We start from the raw sequence: 26835 nt of genomic DNA on the forward strand, positions 1-26835 counted from the left end.
TCACACACTAAAAAAAGAACTCATAAGAGATGAAAGACAAAGTTGGATAAAATGTTTTTATTTCAGTTGGAGAAAAAAAGAAAAAGGGGGTTTGCCCTATTTCAATAAGTTCTCCACAATAGTGCATAAGTAAGTAAAGAGATAAAAACATCTACAGAGATGGCATCATAAAAAAAAGCAGTTGCAAATCAGCTTCATTCTATTAATAATCATATGGCACCCAGACAGCATTCGTCCAATTGTTAATGTCCTCCATTCAAACAATATGGTGTTCTGTTTCAACATTACAAGTTAAAAACTAATAGAAATTCAAGTTGAATTCCTGAAAATGGCTCTTCATCAAGGCAGCATCTTCGCTGACATCCTCCCTTTTCCCAGGGTGGCTCTGAAACAGATAGCTAGTGCGGCCAGTCACACTTCCAGGGCTGTGACTTGGGGGCTTTAAGGCATTTTCCTAACTTTTCACATCCTGGAGGGGCCCAGTTCTGTTAGTGAAAGAACCCACAGAAAACATTCTTAAACATTCATTCACCAGAGCTGAACATGATTTACATTATGTTCTCCAAGGTAACCACATGGGGGAGCTGATGCAACACATGTCAAATTCATGTACAAACAGTGCTTTAGCAATGAGCATACACAGCAATGTTTCTTTTTAGCTGTTTTGTGAAAACCAAAACCAATGAGACAAACACTCCCTAATTTTTCCAAAAGCAGCTAAAATCCACAAAACAGTTGCTGGGACAAAAGGTCCAAGAATCACGCTTCTGTGTTTTTCCACAAATAACAAGATAGTCTATTATTTTACAAACAAAGGGAAAGAAAATAACTCTGGGAAACAAATCTGAAATTGTGTCCACATAGTTTACTGAAAGAATTCAGCATTATTAAAAGATAGAGGAAATGAGAAAAGGTGTCACTACAGCAAAGCACTTCAATTTATTTTCTAAAATCATTTTCTTTGAGAAAGAACACAGAGATGTTAACACCGAAAACAAAAGCCACAGAACAATACTATGAAATAAAATGTATTATATGAAACAAGTTTAAAAAATATGATACATGGGGAATGGACATTCTGTGAAATATTGATCTTACCATGACAGCCATGTCACACATATTAAGCTGGGGCACACCTGGTACCAAACCCTTCTTATGCTTCTCTACCACTGCTGTGATCCGACTCAGTGCATCCTGGTACTCCTTAGTCACAACACTGCAGAGAAACACACAGACGTAAGTAGTTGTGCAAAACACTCACCACACATACAAACATAACAGTCAGGCAATATTGGCATATGGCCACAACATCTAGAATTACAACAGCACAGTAAAGACATGCAACCACATCTTGTATTCACACACTAACACAGACACACAGATTCACCTAAAATGTCTGAACAGATGCACGAGGCTCTCCAATCAGAGCGTGGTCAAGGACAAACCCTCAGGTTTTCACTTTCTTCCACACACACACACACACACACCACACCAATGGTGTGGTTATACAATTTAACATAGAGAATAGATGTCAGTCACAGCATATAGACAGAAGGTCACTGCTCACACAAATGCACACACAAACACAGTAGGCCAACAATATAGACCAGTGTAAAACAATCTCTGTATGATTAGTAAAACATTTTCTCGGAAATCGGTTTCATAAATCTGCAGCTTAGTCTGTGCTGTGCAGCCTAAAATGACTATCTATTATCATTGTATGACACCTGCCTGCCTTTAAACAACTGATATAATCCATAGCGAATGTACACTAATGACTGAAACGCTAGTTTAAAGCCGACAAGCTTAACTCATACGAGAGCCTTTTGACAGCAAACACACCTACCAATTCATGCACAAGCGTATCCACGCACACACACACTGCCCCTTCGGGGCTGCCCTCAGCAGGATTGGCCATGTTTCCCATCCCCTGTCTCTCAATTATTCTTGTTGGACACGGCGGAGCACCTCTGTGCATTATTATATTCAGTGTGTAAAACGCAGAGGCCCTGAAGTGTTTCAAAGGAACACTGCTCTGTCTGCTCTCAATAGGACCTGTAGGGTTAATGGGCTCTCTGTGTTTGGGGGGAGTGGGCGGTTGGTGGCGCGACACGTGGATAGACAAATATCACCAGTGCAATTACACCCATAATACAGTCGCACGCAGCACCTGTGCCAGCTCCGTACCCCCCGCCCCTCCCCAAAGCCAGCTCTCTGATTGGCCCCTGGGGAGGGTGTGTGTGTGTGTGTGAGGTGAAGTGTCAATTAGTGTAATAACTCCAGGCACTGTCCGGCTCACACCGCCCCTCCACCCCCCCCTCCTCCCAGAGGGCAGTGGGGCTTCCGCCACACAATAGCACCTGCTCCCCCCCCCCTCCCTCAGCCTGTGCTAGTCCTATATTCAAACTCTCTGTTCTCCCATCATCACTACTCTACTGCTCCAGTGTTCCCCCACCCCAACTCATCCTTTAGGTCCTTAACAAGGCCACGGCGGTCTAAACTTACCATCTGCTCTGCGCCTTGGCTTGCTGGTTATTTCTTATGGTTGTGTGGTGACGCAATACTGTGCAATGACCCAGAATCACAACATACCATAGCCTTGATCATATCTTTAATGAGTAAAGGTTTCTATAGAAACAAGTGTTTCATTTCAGACATCATTTTACTATGTATGCATTTGAAATCACAAATTCTGCTTCATGGACCAAAGACACTATCTTGATCAAAATGATGAAGATTTCATTACCATCCTATCTGTTTCTCTGCTCTGTATTGATCACTGTGATTCGTTTTCAGATAACTTCTGAAGCTGCTTTATCTCACTAAATATTAGAACCATACATCAGAGCCAGACCAAACGCAGTGTGCAACACAGACGTCTGGTGGCACCTTAATTGGGGAGAACGGGCAAATAGTAATGGCTGGAACGGAATCGGGATCAAACTCAAACATGGTGGTTTCCATGTGTTTGATTCCAGTCCATTTACTCCATTCCAGCCATTATTATGAGCCGTTCCTCCTCTCAGCAGCTTCGTGTGGTGTGCAAAGTGTACGCTCAGCCCTTTTTGAGTTAAGACTATTCTTTGTCTATGCATTGAGCAACCTAACCCTAAAAATATATACATAAAAACAGGTTTATTTCTCTCCTCCCTCTCCACAAATAAAGAAAACTCCAGTCAGCACAGCCTCATTATCATTACTATAACCCTTAGCTCACTGGTGTTAAAGCAAAAACTGGAATAATAATAACGCTGCATGCAAATGAACTCTTTTGATTTATAATGCATGACACCCAGGGGGAAGGCGGCATTGCTCAGGTGTGTCACTACACTCTGATTAGTGATTCATAACCCCACTGGTAGAGCGAACGAACGAACACACACACACACACACACACACACACACACACACACACACACACACACACACACACACACACACACACACACACACACACACACAGGCATCAAGCAGAGGGAATTGAAGAGACAATCAAATACCTCAGCCCTTTCTCCTCCTCCTGTGGAAATTGAGCAATTCGGTGAAGACTATTGATTGGGGGCTGAAGTGGTTGTAGGCAGCAGATGAGGCCAGAGTGTGTAGGGCTGCCTGCTACATTAGCCCGAGGCAGGCTGGGACTTAAGTGCTCAGCACAGGGTGACGAGGGCCCAGGGGTAGTGAGCCGGAGCAGCAGGAGGCAGGGCTAAGTCTCAGTCCCACTGGGACACAGGCAGGGAGAACTGGGCTGTCTTACTATACACTGGACCCAGTCAGCCACACCTTCCCACTGATCTACAACCACAGGAGGAGTCATCTACCACACCAATAGAAGAGGACCAATAAGAACAATTTCATGTGCTCATGTACAGTCTGAAAACGCTTACCCGTAAATTCACTGACAATCGAAATAAATGTTTTATCTAAATGTCTCTCAGCGGTAGAATGCTGATCTCTGTGTGCTTGTCTTGTTATTGTACATCAATGAGAAACACCAAATATGAAATATCCTAACTCAGATATGAATGGAAAAGCATCTTCTGTATTCCCCTGGATTCCTGCAGCAGGTCTCTGGTGAGTGTGCCATGTATCCTAAGAGGCTGGGACAGTGGAGCGACTGCCTGGGCAGCGTGTGTTACTGCTGTAGTATCAGCCTGCCACACAACTGAAGGTATGTGTGCAGACAGGCCCTACATCATCTTAAGTGGCTCTTTAGGTGCAGACAGAGATTAATGATGGCCAGCCGGTCCAGCTGGGTGCCCAAGGAGCACATGGCCAGCAGCCTGCCTGACACACAGACAGGAGAGAGGGAGGAGATGGGAGGGAGGGCAGTGGGGGTGGAGGGCGGCTGGGTATCATTACTGGGGCTGGAGAGATGGGGCTGGAATATTGTGACCTCACAGACCACCCCAATGACCCCCACCCACTTGGAGAGGGGAGAGGGGATGCAGGGTCCTCTCTCCAGGTGCCAAACCAGCTCCTCCTCTCCATAAGTCTGGGACACGGCCAAATAAACGCTTCAACGCATTCAACACAACACTGCTATAGATTTTTCTGTTTTTAATTATTCGGATTGAATAGAAGAGAGCAGAGATGAGATGGGCTGATCAAAAACAACATGAATGTTTAATTATTCCATCTCCCTTCAAGTGAAAAAAGGAGTGTGGGGGAGATTAGGAGGAGAGAGTGATGAAGTGAGAGAGGAAGAGAGAGAGAAAGAGAGAGATGGTGAGGGAGGGAGCCAGCCAGAGGGTGTGAAACAGCCTTGGGGACAGGAGCTAATCCGACTGAAGAAAACATTAAGGAGAATGAAGACGGATCAGAGAGAAAGCTAGATAATAGGAAATTGTATTCCCTCATCAAATCATTATGAAAACTATATGAATGTGTGTCACGCTTTTGTTCATCTCTGAGTGTCTTTGCCAATAAAAAAGTGAAGTAAAATAGAATAGAGAATGAATAATGCTTCTTTTGTACAATTAAGGCCATTTTTGTCCACATTGTTACACCATCATTACCATAACTATTCTAAATAAAAACTAACACAACACCCAACTGTTTTTTTATTTACACCATTTTAACTATAGATACGGGGTCATGTTCGAATGAACACAAAAGTCCATTAAACAGCACTCCCTCTCGATTTATACGAGAACAATTTGTCTTGCAATTTTAACTTCTGGCAGTGGATCTGAGGCAAGATAGCGAGCTTTAAAGAGCTATTTGCAATCACAAAGAATAGCGTTTAATCAGCCAGTCTGGGGCTGCACAGATCAATCTTCAGTCCTCACCGCGCCTCCTTCCCACAACTGGATCAGTATTGATCCCATAGATCCTGTCCACCAACATCCCACAACCCCCTCCTCCTCCTCTGCTCTTGTCTTCTCTTATTTAACCAGAGGCCTGCTGTTTGTTGAGCCGTGTGGAGATTGGCTGGCCAACACCAAGCCCTGTCTATATTTCCCTTGCCTTTCACTTTACGTTCAGTACAATCTAACAGTACACCAGGGAATCTTTGTTTGATTTAGTGAGCACTCACCTGATAGGGTATTTCTCCCCGGGGTCCCGCCCCAGGTGGAAGATGAGTGGCTGCATGGTGTGTTCCTGTTGGGTGTGGGTGGTCACGCCTGCCACCTCTTGGCCTGGACAGAAGTTAATGCCCTGTTAGAGTGGACACACATACACACACACAATTCATCTTTAGCTTCTAAAACACCCACTTCACAGAGGACAATGGCGACTGTGGTGGTAACAGATAACCTACTTCAACTGACCCTGAGAAAGTGCCCTTGAAAAGAAAATGCAATTAAAAAGACAAAATGGATGGCAAGAGGCATTGTGCTGTCAATGATGTCCACCTACAGACCAACCCCCTCACTGCACACCTGAACCTGATGCCGTCTCTCTGTTGAAGATATGGAGGAATCTGTGCAAGGGAGCTGAGTGTAGATGTGTACAGTACATGGTGTATAGTGTGTGTGACTATATCTGTTTGGTATATAGTATCATGTCTTCCTCACCTCAAACCTGTCAACGTGTTCTCTCTGCCCTGGGGCTACGGTATGCCTGTGACTGTTACCTACAGTTGAAGTCGGATGTTTACATACACCTTAGCCAAACACATTTAAACTCAGTTTTTCACAATTCCTGACATTTAATCCTAGTAAAAATTCCCTGTCTTAGGTCAGTTTATTTTAAGAATGTGAAATGTCAGAATAATAGTAGAGAGAATGATTTATTTCTTTCATCACATTCCCAGTGGGTCAGAAGTTTACATAGACTCAATTCATATTTGGTAGCATTGCCTTTAAAATGTTTAACTTGGGTTAAACGTTTCAGGTAAGCTTCCTACAATAAGTTGGGTGAATCTTGGCCCATTCCTCCTGACAGAGCTGGTGGAACTGAGTCAGGTTTGTAGGCCTCCTTGCACACCACACACTTTTCAGTTCTGCCCACAAATCTTCAATAGGTTTGAGGTCAGGGCTTTGTGATGGCCACTCCAATACTTTGACTTTGTTGTTCTTAAGCCATTTTGCCACAACTTTGTAAGTATGGTTGGGGTCATTGTTCATTTGGAAGACCCATTTGCGACCAAGCTTTAACTGATGTCTTGAGATGTGGCTTCAATATATCCACATAATTTTCCTCCCTCATGATGCCATCTATTTTGTGAAGTGCACCAGTCCCTCCTGCAGCAAAGCACCCCCACAACATGATGTTGCCACCCCCGTGCTTCACGGTTGGGATGGTGTTCTTCGGCTTGCAAGCCTCCCCCTTTTTCCTCCAAACATAAAATGGTCATTAGGGCCAAACAGTTCTATTTTTGTTTCATCAGACCAGAGGACATTTCTCCAAAAAGTACGATCTTTGTCCCCATGTGCAGTTGCAAACCGTAGTCTGGCTTTTTTATGCCAGTTTTGGAGCAGTGGCTTCTTCCTTGCTGAGCGGCCTTTCAGGTTATGTCGATATATGACTCATTTTACTGTGGATATACACTTGAAGTCGGAAGTTTACATACACTTACGTTGGAGTCATTAAAACTCGTTTTTCAACCACTCCACAAATTTCTTGTTAAACTATAGTTTTGTCAAGTCAGTTAGGACATCTACTTTGTGCATCACACAAGTCATTTTTCCAACAATTGTTTACAGACAAATTATTTCACTGCATCACAATTCCAGTGGGTCCAGCATCTTCACAAGGTCCTTTGCTGTTTTTCTGGGATTGATTTGCACTTTTCGCACCAATGTGCGTTCATCTCTAGGAGACAGAACGCCTCTCTTTCCTGAGCGGTATGACGGCTGCATGGTCCCATGGTGTTTATACTTGCGTGCTATTGTTTGTACAGATGAACGTGGTACCTTCAGGCGTTTGGAAATTGCTCCCAAGGATGAACCAGACTTGTGGAGGTCTACAATTCTTTTTCTGAGGTCTTGGCTGATTTCTTTTGACTTTCCCATAATGTCAAGCAAAGAGGTAGGCCTTGAAATACATCCACAGGTACACCTCCAATTGACTCAAATGATGTCAATTAGCCTATCAGAAGCTTCTAAAGCCATGACATCCTTTTCTGGAATTTTCCAAGCTGTTTAAAGGCACAGTCAACTTAGTGTATGTAAACTTCTGACCCACTGGAATTGTGATACAGTAAATTATAACTGAAATAATCTGTCTGTAAACAAATATTGTAATAATGACTTGTGTCATGCACAAGATTGTGGTTGTTTGTAATGTCTTGTTAATTGGTGTTGTACCCCAGGAAGATTAGCTAGCGTTATGGCATTAGTTAATGGGGATCCTAATAAAAAAAAAATACAAAGTAGATGTCCTAACCGACTTGCTAAAACTATAGTTTGTTAACAAGAAATTTGTGGAGTGGTTGAAAAATGAGATTTAATGACTCCAACCTAAGTGTATGTAAACTTCCGACTTCAACTGTATGTGGCTACTCTATCTGCCAGTCAGAATGTGGGGCCATGGCCTGTACGATTGTTCTGCTGACCCCCAAAAGTGTGCAGGCTTGCTTCCCTATACCACCCCCCACACCTCTGGGGTAGCAGCCTGGCTCTGACAGAGGCTGATTGAGTCACAGCCCCCTCCAGACCCCCTGGGGAGACCTCTCAGGTGCCCTTGTGAGCAACACGACTAATATTGAGAGAGCACTCATCTGTAAGGCACTCTACCGACTCCCCTCTGGGACCACAAGCAGCCTCGCTCAAAGGAGCACAGGCACGAGCGCACACACACACACACACACACACCTCACTTCAGTACACTGCACTATGATCCAGACTTGCCCACAAAGTGTCCTGAAGCAGTCTCTGTGCAGTGGTCTCAGAAATGTAAAAGAGCCTAAATCCCCTTGGACTGTGAGAAAGCCCTTTTAATCTGTATCCAAGAAGACAACACAGCAGAACTCCATATCTCCCATGGCATTAAGAAGATTGCTGTATGATCTATGTTCTTTTAAAGATGGAGTAATGTAGGCAACATTATAAGATGAGGGGAGGAATCAAGGGACATAAAATGGAATGCAAAAGTAGAATTTTGGTTTCATATTTTCCTCAAAGAAAAAGATTATATAAAGAGTCCTATTAAACGTATGCTACCCACCAAAGACAAGGCCGAGCAGATAACATCAGATACAGACCGTTCCCATTCCCAACACAATATAATACCTCACACCATTACCACACCATCCAACAAGAGCGTTTGATGAAATCCACTTAACCCTGTGAAATGTCTCATTTTGCACATCACCGAATCTCTCGGATTTCACCAGAAAAATCACAGTAGAGCTCATGGCTATTAAAAGCCATAATTGAATTTCAAGTTCAGAAAGACACACCATCCTTGTTTTATTTTTTACTTCACATAAATAGTAAATGCACAACATTACTTACAACTGGTGAGAAAATAGTACGCTTGAATGATGGATCAACGTTTCAGCACAATATTCAGACCCATTTAAAACCGCTTGAAATAAAGAGTGGTTTTTCTGTGTGATGGATGCTCTCGGGTGAGATGTGAAGGTCAAGGGTCATTGTGAAGCTCTGAAAGCATGCTGCCCGTTCTGGTGAAGAACCGACACATTAACTCTCAGAGTCACAGCTTTGGAGACCCAGAGCCTCCCCTTCAAACCATCTTTTGCTCGCAGACACACACATTCACGGACACACGCACACATACCAATCGATAGGCAACACACAGGCAATCAGACGCCATTATTTGTGAAGTTCCACTCCAGTTCACATGAGCTGATAAAGGAGGCTGCTATTGATTCAGCGGCCCTCTAGGAGAGAGCAATTTAAGCAACCGATGGGGCATAATGCAAACTTGCACGTTTGAAACAGAGGTTTCTGAGGGAGAGGAGCAGGACAAATTTTAAAGGGTGCCTAGAGGAGGAGAGAACACATTCTCACTTCTCAGGGCACAGGAGGGGGAGAGCAGGATACTCAGCAGGAGGGGGAGAGCAGGATACTCAGCAGGAGGGGGAGAGCAGGATACTCAGCAGGAGGGGGAGAGCAGGATACTCAGCAGGAGGGGGAGAGCAGGATACTCAGCAGGAGGGGGAGAGCAGGATACTCAGCAGGAGGGGGAGAGCAGGATACTCAGCAGGAGGGGAGAGCAGGATACTCAGGAGGGGAGAACGCTCCACCAGCGACAGGCAGTGCTGATGAATGATAGTACTTTGGTGAAGTGGGGTGTCCTCATTAATATTCATTAGCCACTGATGTACACAACAGCCACTTGATGAGCTGTTTTCAAGATAACACTGACTATCAAATGTGTTTTATAGAGCACTGTGGATGGCTTGTTGAGGGTGTGGGGATGAGAGAGAGACAATGAGAGAATCTATAGTCAGAGAGAGACTGAGAGAACGAAATACACACTACAGTCACTAAGAGGGACTCACCTGGTTAAACTCCTCCCACGAGTTGCTCCACGTCCAATAGTGGGCCTTGTAAGGCCCAACCCTGACTGCCATCATCTCATTGCCGCGGTAATAGAAGATGGGCCTGTTGGGTGTGAAATGGGATTGGTGACTGCTGGATTCCTGTGATAAGCAGCAGCCCTCTCTCAGCTCCAGAACCCCCCTCCCCCTGCGCTGCCTGGCCCTCCCTCGCAGGCTCGCGCCCCACCACCACGCTGCCATGGCTCATCCCATTATGTGCTTGGTGGAACACCTTATCCACCAGGGTGGTCCCTCTCCCTGGGCCTTGGGCCCCAGCCAGCAGCCTCCTTACAGGGGGCACTGCCACCGCTGCTCTCCCAAAGCCTACATCCGCCCACCCATCTTACAACAGGGGCACAAACGCCCAAAGTACCGTGACCAGCAGAGGGCATAGCTGACCTCTGAACCAACTCTCATAGCCAAATCCTAACTTCAGACTTGCATGTGATGGAACTCTTTATCAGTGGTCCATGATTTTGCTGGTCAAAGTTCAAGTTGTGTACCGACCCAGTTAGGAGGGCAAGTATACAAACAGTATACATCATATTCATCACCTTATCTTACATGAATGAATCCCTCTGACAGGGCCATTTAAGCCTCTTTCAGCCGCAAGTTCTAACCTGTTGATGAGTGTGTTGTTATGGAGGACAGGGCTGAGGTCCAGTCCATCTATGAGCCTGTCGTCAGGAACACTGAGGCCGGCCACAGACAGACTGGTGCTGAACAGATCCATCACAGTCCCCAGCTGTTGGCTCACCTGGAGATGGGAGAAAGAGTCCTTGTATTGAACCGTAACACACTGGAATTCAAATTCAGACAGAATCACATTGTCTATGGGTGCTGACATGAAAGTTTAACAGCGATTGTTGTAGGAAGTTAGATAGCTTGCATGGGCATCCATACGTACCAGATCGATGCACAAACTGATCAATTTAAATTACAAATACTAAAGCTTTGTTCCCCAAATTACAACACTTTATTTGCTTTAATCAATTCATATCCTGTCAAAATGCTAGAGCGTCTCCTCCAAAGCTGCAGTGAGTGTCCATGTCAAGACCCTGAACAGCGAAACGCGGCAGCCTTGTGAAGCGCCGTGATCAGAGCAGGGCTGGGGAGCAGAGTGATTCACACTACTGGGAGGCTGTGATACACCAGAAGCCTGCAGAGACACCAAGGGATCCCTCTTCATGCATGAAACCCAACACGACAGCACAATGGCCAACAGTGTGCACGCGCCCCCTATGAAAGCCCACCATTTCAGCGGATGGGGTGGAGTGGGGCGGGGGGGGTGAGTCCTGATGATTCATTTCTTCAGTCTCCTCTATAATCTGCGCTCGCAGGTTTATTATAAACCTCACAAACGCCTCTGTAAATTAGGAGAAAAAGGGGAGTGAGGAGAAAGAGAGAAGATGAGGCCCGGGCCAGCACTAGCTGTTTTATCTCCCTTCCACAGTCCCTGTGAAAAGCTTTATTTTATTTATAAACTTTGAACTATTTTCAGATAAAATGCAATTTTTTTCACTGTCATCCTTGATCTTCCATTCCATTCTCTCCCGAGCAGCCCTTTGAGGGAGACGGCACGCTCACAATCAGATAGTGCTATCAGCCCAGAGCAGCTGCGCCGCCATGCTCCTATCAGCTGCCTGCACACACCACCAAAATGAATTCCTTTTTCTCCCGCAGCCACTGCACCAGCCAGAAAGGGCCCTGCAACACATTCCGTTATCTGCACTCTCACGCTTAACACACACACACACCATAAAAAAAACAAGAGAAATCAAAAAGGATAATTAATGAAGTTGACTACCAGGTAGCACAGACAACCCTAAATCCTCAACCAAAAAATGCTAACCATTTAAAAAAGTCTAAATAGTTGAGAGACCATTTCATTATCTCCCATTTACACTTTTCTCTCCATTCTGTCTATTTCTTTCTGTATTTACTCTTTTTGCCAGCCTTTTGTCTGTGTGGTTCTAGGTTAAACCCTGGTGGTAGTTATCTGACGTGGCAGACCTGCTATCCCTGTCTAACGCACTCAGGCTCCATGTCTCCCAGCTGATAAACACAACAAAAGGGATTGTGACGGTGGCAGCAGCAGTGTTGGGGGGGGGGGGGAAGCCCTCACATTCCCCCTCCATTCCAGCCAGCCAGCCTCATCCCAACGCGGCCCCTCAGTCACCGGGGGAATGTGAACCTCAACCTCATCTCTCTCATTCCAACACATCTCCCAAAACTCTCTCTGTCCCTCAATATTAACAACTAACACTTTCATTAGAGCTATGTGCAGTACAGTCACGAGGGCATGCTAGGTTTATCTACACACCGAGGAACTGTTTTTGTTCCTTTAATCTATCAAATCACTGTGCAATAAGACTGTGGCGTTCACACGGATTGTAATGGAGTCTTCTTCCTCCGTTGACGATCATTTTAATGAGTGTGAGAATGTTAGAAGATAACTTTACCTAGCCTAACCTGAAACTGGACCAACCAAACCTATGACTCCTATCAGTGTGTCAGCTTCGTCAGTGATGAGTTGATATGATATATGTATAATAGCTATAGTTCTTAACCTGAAAACACATTTAATCTGAAACGATTTAGAGTAGGCCTTGTTAATGTTTGCTGGTCCCCGTACCAACAATCCTCATAACAGAAGCGGTGTGGCACGTGTGGCTGTTCATTATGTGCAGCAATTTATGTTTAGGGCTTATGAAACTTTTCAATGTGCCGATGAACAGAGATTTCAGCGCCGCACAAAGCAACAGAGAGGGAAATCATCTCTTTGGCCATCCTCCCCAACAGCAGGGAGATGAAACGAAACCCATACAACAAAGCTGCTTTGTCAAAGGAGATAGTCCCATGTATTCCTGCCCAATCCACAGACTAAAGCCACAGATGGCTTTCAGCAGGGTTCCCCAACTGGCGGCCCGCGGGCCAAATTTATTATTTTTATTGTTGAACATAAAAAGACTGTAAAAACCTCAACAAATCAGCTCCAAGTGATTTTAATTTTAGAAATCTGTTCCCAAGTATTCCCACGCACAATAGAGAGATATATGAGATCGTACACAAATGTAAGCAAGGTTTGAAATTATTATGTTTTAGTCAAATATTATATCTGTTTGCGCTTCTTGCGGTCAATTTGCCATCTACAAATGATTAGTAATTATGTTCCGTCCCCCTGACCACCCGCTCAAGACAAAATCGTCCTGCGGCTGAATCTAGTCGATGATCCCTGTTCATCAGCATAACAGCGGTGCCTCATTCACAATAGTCTGTTCTCAGAAGTGTTTCATCTGCAGTAATTTCTCTAGTTAACCCACCAGCAGGTGCTAGAGACAAATGTACATAGGAGGTTGGGCTGTCATGGCAATGCACCAGCACATACAAAACCTCCCTACCTCCCTGGCACTGCCATCTTTTCCAAAACCAACCCTGTAAAACACTGCACCGGGTGCACCCTTCCCTCTCTTCTCCCAACCACCCCTTTACTTTTTTCCCTGTCCTTTATCCTGTGCGCCTGGCATATTCAGATACCGAAGCCCTCATTACAGCTCAATCCAACCTCAGCAAACACACAAACAGATTAGCCGCTTAAGATGCTCCCAATCCCCCTCTCCCTCGCCACTCTGCAGCGCTATCAGGCCACAGCACACCCCTTCGATATGAGCCGGGGGCAGGGCTTACTTCAGCCTACAGACTGCTTCCTCCACTCGCTCCTCCAAAAAAATCCCTCTGCGCCACAGCCCCGTGTCACAGCTGCCCCTAATACAATTAAAAGTCATTTGCAGAACGCACAGGCTTAGCGGATCAGGGGAAAGTCTTCCTCACAGGCTCACAGAGGAGGAAGACAGGAAGGGGGGGGGGTTATGAAGATGAACCTTGCCACCTCAAAAGTATTTGAAAAAAGTCCACACTTGCGCACACACACACACACACACACCCACCCACGCGCGGACACCCACACATTCAAACAAACAAAAAACGGTGTGTTTGCAATGCCAGCACCTGAGGAGAGATGAGGTGTGATGATGTTGAGGACATTGACACACAATCGAAACAAGGAACTACAATATGAGAGAGACGATTACTGAAATGACTAATTGTAATTACTTTCTAATGTGGTACCTGCTTCAAAACCCAGCTGCTTACAGACAGATAGCAATTCAGTGTCTCACAGCTGTGTGTAAATACCAGGAGATGTTCCCCAACTCCAGACAAGTAGAACACATCTAGAACACCTGGAGATGTTCCCGGACAGGTAGAACAGAGAGAAAGAGAGAGTTCTCACCGTGCCTGCTGGGATGTGTCCAGGCCACCAGGCGATGGCAGGTTCCCTCATTCCACCCTCAAACGTAGTTTCTTTCCCACAGAGAAACGGACCATTACTGCCACCTCAGGGGACAGAAACACATCACTCACACACTAAGCACCATGATAAAAGAGATTACTAAAACAACTTACTTTATACACAACTGAAAGGAGCCCCAAACAAAGAAAATACCCACACATACTACTCATACACATAAGAGTACATTACTCACATCTATCCATACAGGCATGTATACAAGAACTGTAAGAAAGCAGCATAGAATTGCATTTCATGAGTTGAGAGACTAATTCATGGTGTGCAGCGCTTACTCTGCTTGGGGCCGGACATTACTGCGGCCCCGTTGTCTGAGGTGAAGAACACAAAGGTGTCCTTGTCGATGCCCAGAGCACGCAGCCAGGCCAGCATCTGTCCAACACTGTAGTCTAGCTCCATCACTGCATCACCGTACCTGCAGTACACACACAAGTCATTCAAACTACAGTATCTCAGGAACTTCAAACGCCCAATCCCAACTCACCATAGACAGACGGACAGACAGACAGGTATGTGTAGGCACTAGGGCTAGGCAAACCCATCAACCAAGCTACATTATTCTAGAAAACATGGAGGTAAATTAGGTATTTACAAAAAAACATTTGGCATTTAGCAAAAAGAGTTTTCACACAAAAAAACATGGACTAAAAGCCTGTTGGAAAAAATGGAAAAGCATTCCATCTCAGTGTGAGCCACCTATCCCAGGCACCTGGCTAACACTTTTCATCTCTGATCCATTTCTCTGTCAACAAAAACCTCATTTGGCATTCTGAAGAAATGCCTGCTTAGTGAGGCCTGAGTATTCACCGAGACTGAGAGGAATACTAAGTGACCTGGGCCCAGACGAGCAACACATCCCTTTACCCTCACCACTACCACAGAGGGGCAAAGGGGTGTGAAAAATCTACATTTAATTGACCAGATCCTCAGAGCAGGAAACAGGTTTTTTTTCTTCTCTTCATTATTACAATATTTTTCTCATTTCGATTTTGAATCTTCATGTTGATACCGTGATTCTGTTCTTCCAAGTGGCATCTAATTCCGCTCACGTTTCCAGGTGTGAGATGAGAGATTGATCACCAAGTAGAATACGCAGTGGCTCATGCTAATGACTTTCCCCACCTTGTAACACTGCTGCAGGCACAGCTCATCCACTTCACACATTCACAAAGCCCCTAAACCAATGGCCTAAGACCCAGAGACCCAAGCAGAGTTTTGAAACAACAAGCCAGTTTGGTAAACATTGTACAAAAACAGAAATACTGTACCGGGGTAGAAAATCATCAAGAGAAATGTACTAATTGGGTCCTATAATAGCCAGATCAACAAAGTCAGCAATGATACAGGTTAATAACCAACAGGGTGTCCAAACTCTCTGCTCTGGAAGAAACTCTCCGTGCTTTGTCAGCAGCACATCACATGTCTCTGTGTAAGACTTTGCAGCTAAGTGTCATTATCTAGATATGGCTTTATTATTGACATTTTATGATTGTAGCTTCAAGTGTTGTGATCCTACCGCCCCCTCTGGCTCTTCCCCAGGAACCGTTTTGAAGCGTAGACCGGAGCGTGCGTAGCGTCTGCTGCCCAGTAGAGAAAAAACGGCCGCTGGGCCATGTTTTGGTGAAATATGAAGTCAAGGCCCTCCTGGAAGGAAAGAAATTAGATCACAGTCTGCTATCAGACCAGACACCATCCAGAAAATTCACTACAAAACTGACAGAGAACAGTAGTGTAATGGGAACATTTAAGATGAATAAAGCTAATATTCAGTGAAAAGTAATTAACACAATGCTTAGCATATTATAATTTTTCCCTTTATATAATACAGATGATTTCCAGTGTTCTATTTGGGACACTCATTTGTGTATGGGTTGATGGGTCACTAGACTTGATACTGAATGTTATGGATTGTTCTCATATCTGTTCATAGTGATTGACACCAGACTGGAGGTACAAGGACAGAAGATATGGATTGTTATTATATGCTCTGACACTGTGCGATTCTGTAGCAGCTGAGGTTGTGACTTCCTACCTGCCTCTCGGTGGGTGTTTACAGAACATTGGTGCTGTGAGATTACAATATAAGGGCATGCTTAGAGAAGGCCAGTTAAGCATTTTCTCCGCTTCTGTGCTGGAGTTGTCTCCCTGTGGTAACTGGTAATTAAACTGGATTGATTTTGACTGACTTTATCAATGACTGGTCTCCTTTTCCTTCACCTGGAAATTCCTATTACAAGTAGTATTTGTAAAGAAGAACTGGGACGGACGTCTGCCACTCAATCACTTTACCTCCAAGTAGATTTGTGTAAGGTTAGATTCCCCAGTTTTCTTATCGATCCCAAACTCCTCATAGTATCTAGAAAACAAATGTAGTTAATTAGTTTCCATGTCATCTACATAAGTACAATAGTTATTAATAGGACTCATACACAACACTCACACCATGGCCATTTAATAAACAATCAGTTTTATTCCAAAAACCCAGCAGCAGACTTTGAGAAGCCCGTCCTCCCAGGCTGTGATTAGAGGGGAGTTTAGAGAAGCAGATTTGAGAAGTCTCTGAAGAGCAGGGGAACTGTTATGAGATAGTACTGAAGCGTGGAGCGGTAGACGCAGTAGCGCCCGCCGTCTCTCTCATGCTCGGGCTGTTCCAGGTGTCCTCACACACCGCCAACGCAACCTGCCGTCTCCTGGGTGCGTGTGTGTGCGTCTGTCCAGGCTCAGGCACGCTATGCTGATTAAACCCACGGCTAAGCGCAAAAAGCGCCCGCCTGCTAGCGCCAATGACCCTGAATACACATATGGCTGTTTTGGGGAAAACAAATGGGCAGAAAATGGAATACACAAGCGCAGCTGGTACATAGAAGAGTAAAAAAAACTATCCTCATTCAGAGGAGCAGCCAGCCGAGCCAAACACTGAAAGAGTCCGGGAGAGAGGATTTTTATGTTTTCTGTTCTGTGTGAGTGAGAGTAGGAGTGTGTGCAGGGTGTGTGTGTATACCTTCCCACCATCTGAGAGTTGTTATAGACCGGGACATTAGGCCTGTCGCTGCTGTTGTAGGGACCGAAGTGGCAGTTTGGAGCACCAAACCATTCATCAAAACCATGCTCCAGAGGTAGGTGGTGAGCACTGTGGCCAAGATGCCTTAGGCCAGGAAAAATGATGGGGGAAGGAGAAACAGAATTAGAATTGTCACTATTGTTACCACTTCAAATTAGATCAAAATGAATGCTGCCCACCACTTGCCGATGATCTTGCTGACGTAACCCTTCTTCTTCAGTACCTGTGGTAATAGAATTTCATCCTTTGAGATCCCTCCTACTATCTCCTGGGGTGTGTAGGCTGCAAAGGTCAGGGGTTACATTAATTTGTGTGGCAAAGCAGCAAGGGAAATATAACTCAAAAGAGAGAGTTAGAGCTCACCATTCCTGGCATGGGCATTGGTGGTATAGAATCCATTTCTAACTGGTAATCGTCCTGTCAGAAGTGAAGCTCTGGCTAAGGAGTAACAGGAGAAGAGACATCAACATCATGTTTTGAGAAACTATTTAAATGATCTTAGCTGAATGCGTAGTTAAAGTGGGAGAGGCTGCATGTGATTTTACATAAAGTTCCACAGTATATAACTAGTCAGATCCGGGTTAAGCAAGCATTTTGCCAAGAAGCAGTGTGGCTTGGCGGGGTCGTGTTTCGCCTCTCCTGAGTCCGTACGGGAGTTGCAGCGATGGTACAAGACTATCACTACCAATTGGATATCACGAAATCGGGAGAAAAAAAGGGTGTAAAAAAAATGAAGAAATAATAAAGAAATAAAAGGAAAAAATAACAAAAAGACAAATAAATAAAAAGGTATGTGCAAAGCTGTCATCAAAGTAAAGGGTGGCTACTTTGAAGAACCTAAAATATTTCAAATATTTTCATTTGTTTAACACTTTTTTGGTTACTACATGATTCCATGTGTTATTTCATAGTTTTAATGTCTTCACTGTTATTCTACAATATAGAAAATAGTACAAATTAAGAAAAACCCTTGAATGAGTAGGTGTGTCCATACTTTTGACTGGTACTGTATGTATGTATGTATGTATGTATGTATGTATGTATGTATGTATGTATGTATGTATGTATGTATGTATGTATGTATGTATGTATGTATGTATGTATGTATGTATGAACCGGGGAGGCAGCGTAGCCTAGTGGTTAGAGCATTGGACTAGTAACTGAAAGGATGCAAGTTCGAATCCCTGAGCTGACAAGGTACAAATCTGTTGTTCTGCCCCTGAACAAGGCAGTTAACCCACTAGGCTGTCATTGAAAATAAGAATTTGTTCTTAACTGACTTGCCTAGTTAAATAAAGGTAAAATAAAAAATGAACCAAGTTGAGCATTGGGTTTTGCGTCTGGCTATATTTTCAAGTAAAAAATATATAAGTGGGTCACTTAGAATTGTTTGTTTAATGGACATTTTCTGTCCATTAAAATAACATCAAATTGATCAGAAATACAGTGTAGACATTGTTAATGTTGTAAATGACTATTGCAGCTGGAAACGGCTTATTTTTAATGGAATATCTACATAGGCATACAGAGGCCCATTATCAGCAACCATCACTCCTGTGTTCAATGGCGCATTGTGTTAGCTAATCCAAGTTGATCCTTTAAAAAGGCTAATAGATCATTAGAAAACCCTTTTGCAGTTATGTTAACACAGCTGAAAACTGTTGTCCTGATTAAAGAAGCAATAAAACTAGCCTTCTTTAGAAGGCCAGCATCCCGGAGTCGCCTCTTCACTGTTGACGATGAGACTGGTGTTTTGCGGGTACTATTTAATAAAGCTGCCAGTTGAGGACTTGGGAGGCGTCGGTTTCTCAAACTAGACACTCTAATGTACTTGCCTCTTGCTCAGTTGTGCACTGGGGCCTCCCACTCCTCTTTGTGCTCTGTGAAGGGAGTAGTACACAGCGTTGCACGAGATCTTCAGTTTCTTGGACATTTCTCGCATGGAATAGCCTTAATTTCTCAGAACAAGAATAGACTGACGAGCTTCAGAAGAAAGTGCTTTGTTTCTGGCCATTTTGAGCCTGTAATCGAACCCACAAATGCTGACGCTCCAGATACTCAACTAGTGTAAAGAAGGCCAGTTTTATTGCTTCTTTAATCAGGACAACAGTTTTCAGCTCTGCTAACATAATTGCAAAAGGGTTTTCTAATGATCAAATAGCCTTTTAAAATGATAAACATGGATTAGCTAACACAATGTGCCATTGGAACACAGGAGTGATGGTTGCTGATAATGGGCCTCTGTACGCCAATGTAGATATTCCATTAAAAAAAATCTGCCGTTTCCAGCTACAATAGTGATTTACAACGTCTACACTGCATTTCTGATCAATTTGATGTTATTTTAAAGGACAAAAAAATTTGCTTTTCTTTAAAAAAAAAAAAAAACAAGGACAATTCTAAGTGACCCCAAACTTTTGAACGGTAGTGTATATGGGAGCTCACCCTGGATATTGTGATTAAGCCACGTACCATTTCAGTATATGATTACTTTTCTAATTAACATTCAGTGGCTGAATCCTCTAATACCCTCTCCGTGGCGTTAATACAAATAGCCAGGTATGATGCACTTGGCTTCCTTCAGGCACTCGCATCACACACACATATGAGATAAGCAATTGATTAGGTCTTATTTGCTTAAATATTAATTAGAAAAAAGAAAAGGGTCGATCTATTTTGCATAACACGTTTATTCAAATTCCCAAATTAGGTATAATTAGCATATTTCAATAGTGTATTATCCCTATTAGCATAATGAGTCTTCTCCCCTCTATCACCCAGACACACACAGCTTAGGCTTCTGATGTATGCGTCACATTGTTTCAAAAGGCTTTTGAAGGATGCCTGCACCTACCACCAACCTCTCACCCAAATCCCACTTAATCACAGTGACGTTACCATCACTGCAACTATTCCTCTACAATGACAATCACAATATTATTGAATTGTTATCATTGACTGTTGCACTGACAGTCAGGTTCTTATGCATGTGGTGCCAATTCCTATCCAGAATTGGTACCACACTAGCTATTCAGACTATGAATTCCTTCTGTCTTTATAATCAGTGTAATATGTTTTTATATCTATGAATTCAAGAGGATTGGGACTTTAATCAAGTATGACATGTATGTAGCTGACACTCACATGGAGAGCAGAGGGGGTTAGCTGCGTAGAAGTTGGGGAACAGCATCCCCTGGGCAGCCATGGAGTCAAGGTTTGGGGTCTCCTTGGAGGGCTGGCCAAACACTCCCAAATCTCCCCAGCCCATCTAAAAACATTAGAGGAACAAGCTGTCAAATGTTAGTGGATCATCATGCTCTGATAAGCAGACTTTACATTAGAACACAACATCTCAAATAGAGTTGCAGAGAAATGGTTACCATGTCCTGACAGAGACCATATACAAAGCATATGTTGGCATGCTGTGTATTATTGTATGTCAATATGTCAAGTATACGTGGTATATAATCAGAGAGGACACAGCCAGTCATGTCAGCATTCCATTTGAGTAATCATGCCACAGGTTTTCGAGATTATAAAAGTTAGTTTTTCAAGTCTCATCCCCCAAAAGTAACACTCCCCAAACTAAAAATACATCAACATCTTACGTCATCCATAAGAATGATGATAATGTTCGGAGTCGACTTGTTTGAAGAAGTATCTGCCCAAAAACAACATATTAAACTACAAAACAATATCAAAGTTTGAATTAGACAGACATCCATTGCACAAAGCAAGACGAAGAACGCGATGAGGAAGTGTCACATGATAACACATTCAGGAAGCACATGACGATCTCTCGTTGTTTGCTTTCACGAGCTTTTTTTAGCGCAACACTTGCGCATATTCAAGTGGGTGAAGCTGACTTTACTATCCGATGTAGACACGCTTAAAAACACAAGTCCCGTTATTTTCCATGAACAGTTACACAAAATTACGGGAGAAATTGAAGTTGTCTGACTTGTCTTTAGCTAGCACACACAGTCACGTGATACGCCTTGGCAGGCACAGCAGACATAATTCCAAGATGGCGGTCTGTATCGCTGTCATTGCTAAAGAGGTAAAATGAAACAAGAATGCTATTTACATCGACATTTGATGGAATGTAATTTGCTTTTTTTTTTTTATGCACTAGCCTCCAATGGGAAAGGAGGATACCTAGTCAGTTGTACAACTGAATGCATTCAACTGAAATGTGTCTTCCGCATTTAACCCAACCCCTCTACGAACCTGAGTGGTGACTGTGATGCTATAAGGCTAGGTAGTGGCTAGCCAGCTGGGCTAACTAGTTAGTTAGCTAAATTGAGTATGGCCTATTTAGAACTGACTAGCTAGTTAGTAGCCTATGTCGTAGAGTTCATTTGAGAGATAAGCATACAATAATAATGCATCAAGTCAGACTTCAGGTGAAAGTTTCAGGCGTAGTTCGCTATTCGTATTCAATTCATATGCAGATCAATGCTGTTCTTCAATCTTGGTCCAAACCAAAGGTTGAGTTTTTTTTTTTTTTAAATTCTAGTCCAACACAGCCAATGTTAACAAACTAGCTAATCATTAAGCCCGCAGGTGTGTTAGTGTTGGGCTGGAACAAAAGATTGCACACCCTCAACCTGTGGTCCAGCACCATATACATTCTATCTGCAAGTATTTGGCAAGTTTAACTTTTGTGATGAATTGAGGTTTTATTATGTAAGGTTGCACTAATTAATGCCCTATTCTGTTAGAATTATCCTCTGTTCATCCGAAGTGTACCTGTACAGAATGAACTGAAGTTCCACTACACGGTGCATACCTCTCTGGATGTGGTGGAAGAGAAGATTTCAGCAGTCGGCAAAGCTATGGCAGACCAGAGAGAGCTTTACCTTGGGTTGCTGTACCCAACAGAGGACCAGAAAGTGTATCCTTCTCATTTGAAAAAAAATGGTATATTTCATTCCTGTCTGCATCATGTTTTTTCTCCTATCAAATTGAATGTATACTCCTTTACCGACATACCAGATATGGCTATGTGACAAACTCCAAGGTGAAGTTTGTCATTGTCGTGGACTCGTCAAACACATCTCTGCGGGACAATGAGATTAGAAGTGTAAGTCAACCCCTGACTGTATGGTTCGCTTAATGGCTTTCAGAGGGATCTGATTTTTATGAAACTACTTGACACATTCTTTCCTTCAGATGTTCAGAAAGCTACACAACTCATTTACTGATGTGATGTGCAACCCATTCTACAATCCTGGAGACACCATTCAGTCTAAGTGAGCTATCCCCACTACAGTGTTAATTATGTAATGGTGTATATCAAAATTGCTATAATCATTGTGATTTACACCTTTTTTCTCCAGGGCCTTTGACAGCATGGTGTCTGCAATGATGGTGCAAGCTAGCTGATATTTTCTTGAACATCTGTACATAATTTCCTGAAACACTTTACATGTTGCTTTGTGTATAACAGTGAAATAAACTATGTCCATCAGAACCTCCATTTACTCCATTTCAAAGAAGCACTATCAAGTGTAATTCATTTATTCATTTCTAAAGCAAAAGATGTTTGACAAATTATATACAGCGATAAACATTGCTTCAAGTACAGAGCAACTCAATCGCTCAAACTGCCAATTGCATGTCAATATAGTTACAAAAGAAAGCCAATCACACCAAATGTTATCATTTGTGTTTGGTGTTTTACAACAACTATACTTACAAGCTCGATAGCCACACACCAACAAAATGAGTGATCTGATCAAAACATCCTTACAAAAAAAAAATAAGTATCTGACATGGCAAATGGCTGTGCATTCAAAAAGTTATTGGGGTAAATAATGGCACAGAAACTGCTCAAGAAATAAAATAACACCATAGGCACAATCTTTAACCGTATTAAGCAGCAAACCAAGGCTGGCCTCGTCCATTTCCTACAATAAGAGGACAAAATGGCCATTGCAAAGTCTGTCTTGTTAGGATTAAGTTGCAATAACTTTTTATGGAGGCTGTTAACAAAAGTTGCCATATGAATTAATTCAATGAGGTTGAAATCTGCTTTTCTCTCGATTTCTGCCCATTAACATGCATTGAAAATAATTTGCAAATGAGTCGAGTAGAGATGAGCAAGTCACGATTTCCTGAAATTCTCATTCCATGTTGATATCAAACAATCACTTGAATCCAGACGTGATTCAGTAGTGTTGCGGCGGGTGCATGTGTCCACTGTGCCCTGGCCCCGAGTGGTCAGTGGGTGGGGTTATGAGGAGAAGGCATGGGTGCCGTTTAGGGCCCTGCTCACGGTGCTCAGGAACCCCCCAGTGTCTCTTCCCAGCTGGGGGCCCGTAGGGGTGTGGTGAGACTGACCTGGCCGGGCCAGTATTGTAGCGGAACCTGCCCTGTTGATACCCATTGTATCTGGGTGGGTGGAAACCTCGTCCCCTGGATCGAGCACCTCTGTGAATCCCCCTGTCTGTGGTGCTGATTCCTGGCATGTTGGTCCTTTTAGGCAATACCTGCAATGCAAAGGCCACAGAAACAACCTACTAAAAGACCTGGAATCATAATTTACAATTAACAGGAAAACGTAATTCTGCTCAATTTATTCATGAATGTGCAACTTTATCAATCAAGTGTGTTTTGAGTTTAGAATTCAGGTTTCCCTTCCAACTAACCTTTATGACTCTGTCTCTGAATACCGTCTCATCCAGGCTCATGGCAGTCTGCACAGACTCCCTGTCATGGAACTCAATATATGCAAAACTGGGAGAAAGAAAGTCGTTAACAATTTGAGTATGTGATTGTGTATAAGTTAACAGAACATACAAAATGTCCAAGAAACAAATAAAATGGTGCATAAACTATGTAATTGGACTTTGCATTGAAACTGCGGTCCCACATGGGATGGATAGTTAACCTCACCCCTTGGGATGGCCAGAGAATTTGTCACAAAGGATGGTTACTCTGTTGACAGGACCACAGCCATTGAAATGGATCTCCAACTCATCTGCAGTGGCACCATACTCCACCTGTTTAATTTCCATAACATATCATGAATCTATGCATGAGGACCCTCAGTGACTTTGTGGATATCGTATCAAATATGAATTGTGTATAACTTGACATGAATGCTAAAGATAAATGTAGACATTAATAAAAAAAATAAACCTTACATTCCCCACATACACAGATCTGTTGTCAGCATCTATCCTTTCCTCATGGGTCATTGTATAGAACATTCCTGCTGTTTTGAACAGAAGAGAACACTGGAGCATATTGCACTGGACAGAAATTGTAAGACAAACACAACGCAACTAATTACAACAATACCAAGAGGAACAGTAAGATATATTTATCAAGAGGAGTTTGCAAGACAACAGCCCCATTCCATCAGAGGAAGGGATAACCTGAAATAGAGGCTGGCGGGCCTTGGGCAATGATAAAACCCTTCTGGAACGCTGCGGCTCACTGCTCGTCTCATTGGGCAATGATGAGGCTCATGTGAGCCACACCGTAGTAGGCCAGCCCAGCAGATGGGCTCAGGTGTGGGCCAGCTGGCTAGGCTGAACAGGAGCTCACCTGCCTGGATCTGTCTCTCTGTTGCCTCATACTGCACTGCTCTCAGCCGCTCCTCCTCCTCCATCTCTTGCACCCGTGCCTTGATGGCTTCAAGCTCCTATATGGAATGGGAAATGCAAAAACATCTGAAATACGCATTGTCATAAGGGGTAGCGTAGGAATATGCAGTATGAGACAATAAAAATAAACTTTCAGACAACATAAAAAACATGTCTGAAATGTATGAGATGAGCGCATTAAGGTTTCGGATGCCTAGCATCTCAGTGGCCTACTTGAACAGCTGTTTTAAGTTGTTGTTTGAGGATGCAATTATATTGTTGTTCAGAACCACACTTGCTGCTGCCACATTACGCAGGCGCGCAAGACGCGCCCAGTGGATGGATATATATTGTGGCAAGATAATGCAGTTTAAACCTACAAAACTGTCATATCAAATCAGGTAACATAGCTGGAACATAGACGTAGCATATGCTGCAGTAATAATACACTAGGTTACCTGGAATATCCTTTGACCCTACGTTGTTATGTAGCCTACAATCAATTGCGCATTCAAGAAAAGAAAAAAAAGAGTAGGCAAGCCTGCAATTTGTATCACGCAAGGCCGAATGCAATTATCTTATGTTTTCTTACATACCGGGTCCTCCATGTAATGATCTCCCGCGAGCTCGCCTTCTATGTACATATCTTGCCTTTGCTCCGCCATATTCAGTGCTCAACAGCAGACACCAAACCCATGCCCGCAGACGCCACTTCAATCCCCGCGACGTCGCTCTCTTTTAGCCAGTCCAGTGTAGAAGACTCCAATGCAATCGATGTTTTTTTTTTAAATCACTTCTCCGATTTCAATAAGGTTAATAAATGTAACCTATATACGGAAGATTGTTTGGATTAAATAAAAAATATCTTCCCGCGGACGGAATCTACCCACGCCCTTGTCAATAGTGGTTGCTTACCTGTCTGTCAAATATGACGAAAGAGAATGTCAATTAATTGTCACCTGTCTGTGCATCACATGGTTGTGGGCTCGCCCCATCCGTTGTTGGATTGGCATTTTATGAAAATAAATCTATACGGTATCATTTTATTTTCATAAATACATTATCGTGTGGTTTCAATTCGAACTGCTATTGATTACAATGTCAGGTCAGGATAAGGAGACTTGTCCAAATGCTGCCCGTACACCACTGTACCCCTCTATGGACTATGTGAAATATAATGAAAATATAATGAAAATAACAGTAAAAAGCCTGTTGTGGTCTTTGCCTACGATTTACGTTAATTTTGACCTAACGGTTGTTTTCCGACCCACAGAGGGTGCCTAAATGCCAGAAGTAACCTAACCCTATTGGACTCAGTCACCTGTGTACTTTAATGTTTAATATTTCTGCTGGTACATATACCGTTACCTTTACAAATCCCGTTTTAAAATCTATCAGATTATAGTGGCATTCAAACTCAGCTGAGACCCCATTTTTCCCCCAAGAATTTCTCGTGACCCCACCCCATCCCAAATAAAATAATTGGGTAAATGTCCATTTTTACATCAACAATAACCTTCAATTCATTGCATTTTCATCTCTTATCAAAACGAAAATAAACCAATTATACAAATATTTATCAAATTATCTTTCTCAAAAACGTTTGTATAGGTGTCACGTCCTGACCATAGTAAGATGTTATTTTCTATGGTAGAGTAGGTCAGGACGTGACAGGGTGTGTTTTTCTATGTTTTCTATTTCTATGTTCATGTTCTAGTTTTGTATTTCTATTTTGGTTTTGTTTGGGATGATCTCCAATTAGAGGCAGCTGGTCCTCGTTGTCTCTAATTGGAGATCATACTTAAGTAGGGTTTTTATTTTTTTTCTCCCACCTGAGTTTGTGGGAGATTGTTTCTGCGTA

At 43.2% G+C, this 26835-nt stretch overlaps 3 protein-coding genes across 6 annotated transcripts; 1 reads left to right on the forward strand and 2 right to left on the reverse strand.

Moving 5' to 3' along the window:
- Positions 1 to 42: 42 nt before the first annotated feature.
- On the reverse strand, positions 43 to 21268 carry LOC106587262 (N-acetylgalactosamine-6-sulfatase). Of its 2 annotated transcripts, XM_014175497.2 has the most exons (14): positions 20988 to 21268; positions 20524 to 20647; positions 17743 to 17817; positions 17559 to 17661; positions 17320 to 17463; positions 16608 to 16674; positions 15835 to 15962; positions 14594 to 14733; positions 14244 to 14347; positions 10573 to 10709; positions 9914 to 10016; positions 5537 to 5658; positions 1099 to 1216; positions 43 to 485 (listed from the first exon to the last, which is right to left on the reverse strand). In XM_014175497.2, the coding sequence occupies exons 1-14, from the start codon at positions 21102 to 21104 to the stop codon at positions 399 to 401; spliced, it is 1569 nt and encodes a 522-aa protein (XP_014030972.1). In that variant the 5' UTR covers positions 21105 to 21268; the 3' UTR covers positions 43 to 398. The 2 variants fall into 2 exon arrangements, with proteins under 2 accessions (XP_014030972.1, XP_014030973.1); XM_014175498.2 differs by lacking the exons at positions 43 to 485; positions 1099 to 1216; positions 5537 to 5658 and adding an exon at positions 8850 to 9670.
- On the forward strand, positions 21238 to 23134 carry tpc2l (Trafficking protein particle complex subunit 2-like protein). Of its 2 annotated transcripts, none has more exons than XM_014175225.2 (5): positions 21238 to 21439; positions 22104 to 22276; positions 22378 to 22465; positions 22555 to 22634; positions 22722 to 22855. In XM_014175225.2, the coding sequence occupies exons 1-5, from the start codon at positions 21296 to 21298 to the stop codon at positions 22765 to 22767; spliced, it is 531 nt and encodes a 176-aa protein (XP_014030700.1). In that variant the 5' UTR covers positions 21238 to 21295; the 3' UTR covers positions 22768 to 22855.
- Positions 22887 to 25947, reverse strand: pabpn1l (PABPN1 like, cytoplasmic). Of its 2 annotated transcripts, none has more exons than XM_014175502.2 (7): positions 25890 to 25947; positions 25571 to 25801; positions 24937 to 25033; positions 24531 to 24598; positions 24280 to 24386; positions 24033 to 24120; positions 22887 to 23873 (listed from the first exon to the last, which is right to left on the reverse strand). In XM_014175502.2, exons 2-7 carry the CDS (start codon positions 25637 to 25639, stop codon positions 23553 to 23555), a joined length of 750 nt encoding a protein of 249 aa, XP_014030977.1. In that variant the 5' UTR covers positions 25640 to 25801; positions 25890 to 25947; the 3' UTR covers positions 22887 to 23552. The 2 variants fall into 2 exon arrangements, with proteins under 2 accessions (XP_014030977.1, XP_014030975.1); XM_014175500.2 differs by having other exon boundaries at positions 24531 to 24601; positions 25890 to 25944.
- Between the last annotated feature and the right edge of the window lie 888 nt (positions 25948 to 26835).

Source organism: Salmo salar, chromosome ssa26 (genome assembly GCF_905237065.1).
Source record: "Salmo salar chromosome ssa26, Ssal_v3.1, whole genome shotgun sequence".
Lineage (NCBI taxonomy): Eukaryota > Metazoa > Chordata > Actinopteri > Salmoniformes > Salmonidae > Salmo > Salmo salar.

Coding starts and splice junctions, on each gene's coding strand:
- LOC106587262 (XM_014175497.2), bottom strand. CDS start 21,104: ATGGATGTCTGTCTAATTCAAACTTTGATATTGTTTTGTAGTTTAATA. Junction 17,818..20,523: donor TAACCCCCTCTGCTCTCCAT/GTGAGTGTCAGC, acceptor GTTACTCCTTAG/CCAGAGCTTCACTTCTGACA. Junction 14,734..15,834: donor GGGAAGAGCCAGAGGGGGCG/GTAGGATCACAA, acceptor TGTGTACTGCAG/GTACGGTGATGCAGTGATGG.
- pabpn1l (XM_014175500.2), bottom strand. CDS start 25,639: ATGGCGGAGCAAAGGCAAGATATGTACATAGAAGGCGAGCTCGCGGGA. Junction 24,602..24,936: donor AGAGAGACAGATCCAGGCAG/GTGAGCTCCTGT, acceptor TGTTCAAAACAG/CAGGAATGTTCTATACAATG. Junction 24,387..24,530: donor GATCTGTGTATGTGGGGAAT/GTAAGGTTTATT, acceptor GAAATTAAACAG/GTGGAGTATGGTGCCACTGC.
- tpc2l (XM_014175225.2), top strand. CDS start 21,296: ATGAACAGTTACACAAAATTACGGGAGAAATTGAAGTTGTCTGACTTG. Junction 22,277..22,377: donor CCAACAGAGGACCAGAAAGT/GTATCCTTCTCA, acceptor CCGACATACCAG/ATATGGCTATGTGACAAACT. Junction 22,635..22,721: donor GGAGACACCATTCAGTCTAA/GTGAGCTATCCC, acceptor TTTTTTCTCCAG/GGCCTTTGACAGCATGGTGT.